General features: G+C 40.2%; 1 protein-coding gene across 7 annotated transcripts in view; it reads left to right on the forward strand.

Annotated features, from left to right (window-relative positions):
* Positions 1–4,952, forward strand: part of samd4a (sterile alpha motif domain containing 4A) — a 195,265-nt gene extending 190,313 nt beyond the window's left edge. For all 7 annotated transcript variants that reach the window (XM_080202731.1, XM_080202729.1, XM_080202736.1 and 4 more), the window contains one exon: positions 1,951–4,952. In XM_080202731.1, coding sequence (XP_080058857.1) covers positions 1,951–1,979 — 29 coding nt within the window. In that variant the 3' untranslated portion in view covers positions 1,980–4,952. The remainder of the gene's footprint in view (positions 1–1,950) is intronic.
* Positions 4,953–8,435: the final 3,483 nt, after the last annotated feature.

The raw sequence follows: 8,435 nt of genomic DNA on the forward strand, positions 1-8,435 counted from the left end.
GAGTGCAGCGAGGCCCCTGCTTGAGCTAGAGACTCCATAATTGTGAAGTGTTGAAGGGAGCACCCATGTAAATGCTTAATGAAGAACCCAAAGAAATTGTGTACCCCTGAGAGTAGTGGGAATACTGAGCAGTATCAAAACAAATTCCTGAAAGCTGTGGCACACCTTGATGTGGTCCCAGGAGAAGTGAATGAATCTACAAGATCCTGTACAGTATAGGGGAACTCATGAGTAGTAATTGAAGTAATATAGGGTGGGTTCTATTGTGATTTTTGTGTTTAAAGTACAAGTGTTTACAAAGTATAGTTTAAATTAACAGTATTTGTTTTGGTTAACTCTTGTACAGTAAACTTTTGTACAGCAAAGGTTTTGTTTGATATGTGAAATCTTTTCAGTTAATAACCGGGAGTTCAAATTTATTTTGAAAAGGTACTGGTTTCTCCTGAAGTGATAACAACCATCAAACTACAGCCTTTGTGTACGCATCCTCTCATCCCTGAGAGGCTGAGCCAAAACTCTCTTGCAAATGCAAGAACTCAGTAAACTGCTTCTAAACACAATCCTGGATACTGCTAGGTACTTTGAAGTAACAGAAGTTCCAAAACTTTAACTTATGCTGCAATCAAAGAGCCTGTCCCTTTTAAAAACACCACGCCAAGCCCACCTCAAGGCTTCACACTTTTTTTTGCTCTGAGTAAATGACATAGACATTGCTCTACCCACTCTGCAAGCCTACCAAGTGTCTAGCCACTCTACCCACTTCCTACTTGCACTTATTCAGTGACACAAGATTTAAATATCCCAGCACTTTTCAGTGCATTAGTGAATGAGTGTAAGTAAGGCAAGTGGGTAGTAGCTTGACAGGCTGGTAGGGTGATGGGGTAGAGTCAAGGAGGCAATGGGGAAGTTAGGGAAACTTGAAGAGTCAAGGGGGAATTGGAGGATGTGGTGAGGGCAGTGGTAAAGGGCCAGTGGGGAGTCCAGGCAGAGAGTGGGTGTCAGTTGCATTGTTAACCAGCAATTAGATCTGTTCTCTTTTAAGGTTGAGGGGGGAGGGGGGTGGGGGGTGGGGGTGGTGGGTAGTCGGTTGATTGGTTGGTTGGTCAGTGGGGAATATATAATGTGACTGGCAGTGCACCCACCCTTGAACATAATGAGGCCCCTGAGTGGTGAATTAATGGCCACTTAAGGAACTCATTCCATCTCTGCAGCTGATTAATGTGTGGCAGAAGGTGTGGGCAAGATGGATATTCCAGGAGCTTTTACTGTGCTGTCTACTTTTACTGTGCCGTCTACTATCAGCCAGGAATGGAAGGGACCTCCTTTGTGAAGCCTTCTGTGTCCATCAGAGGCACCATGCCCCCTCCCCCAGGATCAAATATCTCTAACTTTGCCCCCACCTGACCTTTTTAAATCTGGGTGTCTCTTCCCCCACCACCACTACCACCAACACCACAAACTGGGTTCTGTCAGACAAGCCTGTCCATAATCTAAAATTTAACTGAGTCTAAGCACCTTGGTGCCTCTTCCTTGAGGACAGCCTGCAGTCCAGCAGTGGCTGCTGCTGGAACTAAAGACCTGCCAGTCAATCAGATTAGTCAGCATGTCTGTAGGGCAGGACCTCCCCCCACATGGGGGTGAAAGACCCACTCTGAATCAATTAAGGCTGTTCCAAGCATAGCATCATTGTGGGGCAGCCAGTTTCTGTGTCACTGGGCTCAAGACTGACTTTCATCACTGGCCTAATATTTCCATGACTAAGTTGTATTGTTATTATTTTGAAGCCAAATTTTGTTTGCACTATTGGAAAAGCTTATGTTTTTATGATTCCCAAATAACAATTGTACTGTGTAGCTTTAAACAAAAGTATTAGATTGTACCATGTCAAATTGTGTGTATAATCCATTAGCAATAAAACTACAGAGTACTGACTTTGCTTTTAATTTTCAGATGGCGTTGACAGAACCTCTACTATCTAGAAGGTTGAACTACATCACTGCTTCTGGCTCTGAACCACAAAAGTAGCTGCAGGTTCAGACCATTGCTCACAAGTTCCAGTCCCTTGCCCTGGATTTGGTCAACTGATGTCTTGTGTTATGTTTCTGCAAGCTGTAATGAAGATATTTTTGTGCAGGAGTCTGGATTGTTACTGTATCACCAAAAGCTGAAATATTGTCAGGCCAAACAAAAATAATTCTGTCCGTGAAAAGGGTTTTGCGGTGAAGCACTCCTAGATGCCTAATACTGCATAATTTATGCAAGCAGAGCAGTTAGTGTAGGTATGGCAAATGAATGGGGAGCCCTTTTGTAGTGATGAGGGAAGATTGAACTTGAAGCAACACAACAATGGTTGGTTACATTTCTGTATTTTGAAAAGTTATTTTTTAAAAAAAAATCTATAAACTTGTTCTACAAATGTATGACCAAAAGTAAAAAAAAATGAAGTAAGATGTCTTTCATATTCATTGCATCTGATTGGGGTCATTAAACTCTTTCCAGAGTTAAAGTACTATTGTCATGAAGGGAGATTTGAAATGAGTGATTTAAGTGTAACTAAAATAAATTTACATATTGTTTACATAAACATAAAGGGTACATAAACATTTTCAGGTATGCCATTGTGATTTGTATTGTTAAAGCATTATTTTTTTCCTTCTGCAGTAGCAGCAGGTTTGCTTTTTTGATTAGCAGCAAGACCATGCTTCTAGGGTATATTTGGTCATTTTAAAATAAGTTGTAAATGTAAGTGCTAGTCCTAAATAGGTACAAATGTTAATGATGAAAGAAGAGGATTTGGAATGTTGTTGAACGTGGGAGACTTGTGTAATATGGTAAGAGTTAAAGTTAATCGGCCTTGCAGTTTGCGAGTGTGCTGCTTGCTCTTGTTTTGCTTTAGATTTTTGCGCCCATCACCACCCCCATCCAAAAAGCCAGATATTTACAGTTAAAGCAAAGTTGCTGCAGTATACGAATTGTCAGATCCTGAATGCCCCTTCCCCCAACAACATACCCAAAATAAGTGCTCAAATATTTGCAATCTAGAGCTTCAGCATCCGAGTGAGAGACAGTCTAATTTGATGATAAGTACAATACAATAAGGAAAAGAAATGGCAAGTGCTGAGAAACATTGGAAGGAATGGGATGAAAGGGAATACACATGGATGTAGTATTGTCAGAAAGGTAGTCGGAAATGCAGTATTATAAATGAATTTGGTGAAAAAAGTGTCATACATAATGCATTTATGTTTAAATGGTGAATACAGCTTCAGAAAAGGTAATATGACTGCATTCACATTAACACGTGCTGTTTAATGAGAGTCCTAAAAAGTATTTACAAATCAGAATTGATATTTATTCCTCCACTGATTTATAGATGCAGAGGTTATCTATTAATTAGATGTATTATTTTAGATATGTTATGTATTAACTTGCTATGGCTGGTAACCATGAGTATGTCTCAAAATATTAACATCCATTTAGTTAATTTTTTAATATTGCTTATTACTATTGACAAGGTATAGGTTAAATATTTACATAGCAACAAACATTTGTTTTGCTAAGAAGTGCTGTCTAGTGAATTAATTTTAACATGTGGCTTCTGTCTTGAGAACACTGATGCCATTCTCTGTTCTTCTGTTGAGTCCTGTATTGACTGCAGGTGTAGAGCTCGATTAATACTATCCTATGTAAAATGAATTATTTATGAAATGATGATTGCATGCATATAAGGCTGTGAAGTCAAATATCTAGAAATAAAGCGGCAGTGCCTTTCCTTTTGTATCTTCCACCTACCCCAAGTGTTAACTGTTTTATACAGAGCAAGGTAGCACCACCATTACAAAAACAAAGGTGATAAGACATATTCTTGATATTTATAGTTTTTGGTTTTGTTTTGTTAAATTTTGTGCACACAGGATATCTCTGCAAGCCCAGCACAAAGCCTGGCCTAGTAACTTGTTTCGAATATGTTTGAAGTGCTTAACAACTTCTGGACATTGAAAAATTTAGCTGAAGAGCCATACAGAGCATTTATTCTACTGTAGTTAGCTGCGCCAGGAATGGAGGTTTTCTGTAATTTCTGCCAGGTTGCTGTGGTGCTTTTAAGAGATTATGGTTAGCATGCAAGACACAAAATAGTGAAGATATTTTAAAAGTTCTGTATATTTACAAAGGCAGGTCTTGCAATAGATGTGTGTGCACTATCTATAAAACACTAAATAAAAAATTAAATTGTTTTGTACAAGTCATCAAAATTTGCTATGATGGCTTTTATTTTTTGTATTTCTTTATCTTGATTCAGAAAATAGTGAATGTTTATTCCTCTGGGAGGAATAGGAAGCAACAGCAACGCTAACAGTAATGACCTGGATACTTCCTCCCTTTTTTATTATATTATACCCTATATATTTATGAACAGTTTTGTTGAAGAGTTCAATGTAGAACCCCTCCTCTCTTTAAAATACACAGTCCCGTATTGCTTTTTTCCTTTGTTGCATGTCAGGCAGAGGCAATTCCTCAATGTAAATGCATGCATGCTTATGTTCCTGTTGCCCTCTGTAAAAAAAAAGTAGTGTACAAGAAGTATGTTTCTTGCATAGTTACTGCTGCACATAAATGCATATTTTTACAGTTTGTCACCTTATGGAGAAAGCACGTTTGTTACATGTTAAAGCTTTATGACAAACACTAATATGTTTTACTTGCTGTTCTTTGCAAGTGTATAGTTTTCAAATGTTCTTGTTTAAAGTTACCAATGAATTACTCTTGTGACTTAAACAGCAAACTTGCTACAATGTATTTATTACTCCCATTTCTGTCACTTAACTAAAATGATGGTTATTTCATATCAGCATTATATTGAAAGTGAAGGGAGATGATTAATACAAGTTTTTGTAACACTGGTGTATGTGTCTTTTTTAACTGCAAAAAATAAAATATGCACCTAGTTTGAACATTCATAGTATATTGAAGAAAAAAACCTTTATGTAATCAGTCATACCGTTGAAAGGAAAAATGGGCAGGAAGCATAAGGGCAACATCTGTATTTTTCTCCTCTTTTTGTGGGTCATTTTCTATGTCATCCTCTAGTGAAACAGCTGGAAAAGCTGCCTTTCCTCATATGCCATCTATAAACAGATAAGCTAGAACAACCAAGGTTGACTTGACAATCAAATGATTTCCTCTCTTTCTCTTCCCTTTTGGGAAAGTGTTTATATTTCATTCTGTGTATCCTTATGGGAACAATTGCAGTGTTTCAGACCACAAATAGACCTGTATTCCAATGAAAATGAGTTGGAGCTAAAATATTGTGGATGATAGCCTTCTCAGAGTTTGTAATACATTTACTAGCATGAATTCACCATGAATTAATGGTAAAGTGAATTACCTCTTTTGGCTTGTTGGATAACTACATGATGGATTTTAATGTGAAAGAGGGATGTTAAAACTAATGAAGGCATTTTTAATTTCCATATGCTAATCATGGTGATATTGACTCAGTTTTCACTTAACATCAGATTCATGGTTTCCCAAGTTTCTGGAAACTTAACACTGAAACAGGTGAATAAACAGCAAATGCAGGGACTGAAGCAATCGCAGCCAATACAGCTTCTCATATACCTAGTAGTGAGGAAAGGTTTTATTCATAATACATTTGCTACAGCGTTCCTTTTTACATTTTGGAGGTTTTCTGCATCACATCAAGATGTATGCTGATTTGTGCAGACTTAGATTGGACCTGAGAAAAGAGTGAGAGTGACCAACCTCAGTAACCCACTGCTCATTATTCCTGTCTGGTGTGCAGCTCCAGATCTGGGAGGAGGAAGCTTGTACCAGGAAGTGTACTACAAGCAGCAGTCTGTTTCCCTGACATGCCTGAACATCAGTGGCTCAAGCTGCTGTGTTGTTCATCTAAAACCTAAAAGAAGGCGGCCTGTTTGCTGGTGGTCCTCTGTCAAAATGAGATAATGTTGAGTATTAGCAAAAGGTTTAGAAACCTTTATTAAAATTAATAAGGTACCAATTAAATTCTAAAAGCCAAATGAATATTTTTGGAACAAGAATGGGTAATTCTAATAGCATGTGAGCACTTCCTGGATAGAATCTTGCATCTCCTGGGAGGTTGTGTGCCTGGTCTGGAAGTCCATTACATAATGTGTAAAGATGTTGGGTTACTGGTGTGATATTTTGCTTGGTGGGCTCGGACACAAATTGGGTACATGCCCAGCAATAATTAAAGTGATTCAAAGGGATTAAAACTCCAATCAACTGGAATTTAACATTGCCTCTGTGATATTAAGCTTGTTGCACAAGTGGGCAGCCACATATAATTGATCATTTTCATTTCCAGAGCGAGATAAAAGAACCCTGCTGGTTACAGTGGCTGAGGAGTTAGGCGTTTGTAGGGGTGAGGTGGTGTTCTGTGGTATGGAAAGATTTTGATTTGATTTATTATTGTCATGTATTAGTGTACAGTGAAAAGTATTGTTTCTTGTGTGGTATATAGCCAAAGCATACCAGAGAAGAAAAGGAGAGAGTGCAGAATATAGTACTACAGTCACAGCGAGGGTGTAGAGTAAGGTCAGCTTAACATACAAAGGCCCATTCAAAAACCTGATGGCAGCAGGGACAAAGCTGTTCTCGAGTTGGTTGGTATGTGATCTCAGCCTTTTGTATTATTTTCCTGTGGCAGAGAGTATGCCTGGGTGCCTGGATTCCTTGAGTATGCTGGCTGCTTTTCTGAAGCAGTGGGAAGTGTAGACAGGGTTGATGGATGGGAGGCTGGTTTGTGTGATGGACTGGGCTTCGGTAATGATGCTTTATAGTTTTGTGTGTTGGATTCATCCGAGTGTTGAGCTCCATGGAGTTTTCTATTATCTGGCACTGGAGGTTTGTTCATGGATAAGCCACATTAGCCAACCTGCTGATGGGTTTTATATACACCAGGAGGAAGAGGATATATAAGAAGCAATGTAGTCATAAGCACCCCTTTCAGGCCGATTTTTGTGCCTCCAGATCGTTCCAGGGTGCTGGGAATGATCTCTGAGTATCATACTCTGCACATGGCTGTGATAAGCTGGTAACTGATGCACTGTTCTGGTGTGTGAGCTGATTCATCAAATTCTGGATGGACCAGACTGAGCAGTGAGAGGATTTATGGAATTGTTGGTTCCTTTGCATACAGGGAGTGATTGATCCATCAGAGCAATCAAGAGACAGCAAGTGTGTTGTCCATCATTCCAAAGGGAATCCTCACCTTTCTGCTCACCAGTGAAGGATAGGCAACCAGGTGTGATACTAGGTGGTGCCTCCTCCCACACAGGTCTCCTATGTGAGGGCTTGCTGGTCCAAGCACAGCCTCTCCATGGAATCTGCCAATCTCTCAATGGATGAGACTATGGACTTGGAGCTCAGGGTTATCATAGTGCTCGCACTTCATGAGAACGCCTTCATGACATGCAGACCTTCAGGAATCTCTGCCAGATCTCCCCAAACGTCCCACTAGCCCTGCAGCATTTATCACCACGTGAATAACTTGAGGCTTGTCATGTCTGACCCTTGTCTCTAGAAGTTTTCCAATTGCTGACACTCTGAACTCTCTCTTGTGTCATGTGCCCTGGCACATGTGAAGTACCCTCACTGCTGTGCCTCATCAACTCTCTCAACACAGTACCTGTTGCAGGCATGAATGTATCGATGTTGTGCTGGGTGCTGAGATGCATGTATCCCCCATTATCTCAGGTGTCAAGGAGAAGGGGTCATTTGTTGACTGGCTCTGGTGGACAGTTGGAAACAAAGAGTTACAGTCATTAGTCATATCACACAGGCTGACATCTTAGTGCATGCTCTCGATCACAATTGGCCTTATTTTCATTAGGTCCAAAATCAGAAAATGCTGGAAAATCTCAGCAGGCCTGACAGCATCAATGGAGAGAGAATAGAGCCAATGTTCGAATCTGGATGACCCTTTGTCAGAGCAATGAGGCGTGATACCAGTTGGTAATTCCTCCTTTCCCACAGGCCTCCCGAGGTCAGTGCCTGTGTAAGGGCTTTGCTGAACTGAGCACAGCCCTAGAATTGCGTTTCTGAAGCTGCCTGTCCGTGGGAGTTGCCAGTCATTCAATGGACAAGGCTCTGGCCTTGGATCTATTCTCTTTCCACAGATGCTGTCAGACCTGCTGAGATTTTCCAGCATTTTCTGTTTCTGTTTCAGATTCCAGCATCCACAGTATTTTTCTTTTACATAAATGAGCTTGTGTGAATGGAGCAGAGCCTCCATCATCATTTTCCCTGAATGTCTCATGCTTAAGTGCAGTGGACTGTTGTGTTCCTCAAATTGCTGAATTCAAAAAGTAGTGAGCCAGACTGGTCATGCACACTGCCCCCTCTGCTGCCATCTTATCCAATGTCTTCTTGGTTAGGTGGAGTGGCCTCCT

Source organism: Carcharhinus amblyrhynchos, chromosome 14 (genome assembly GCF_965287045.1).
Source record: "Carcharhinus amblyrhynchos chromosome 14, sCarAmb.v2.hapA, whole genome shotgun sequence".
Taxonomy (NCBI): Eukaryota; Metazoa; Chordata; class Chondrichthyes; order Carcharhiniformes; family Carcharhinidae; genus Carcharhinus; species Carcharhinus amblyrhynchos.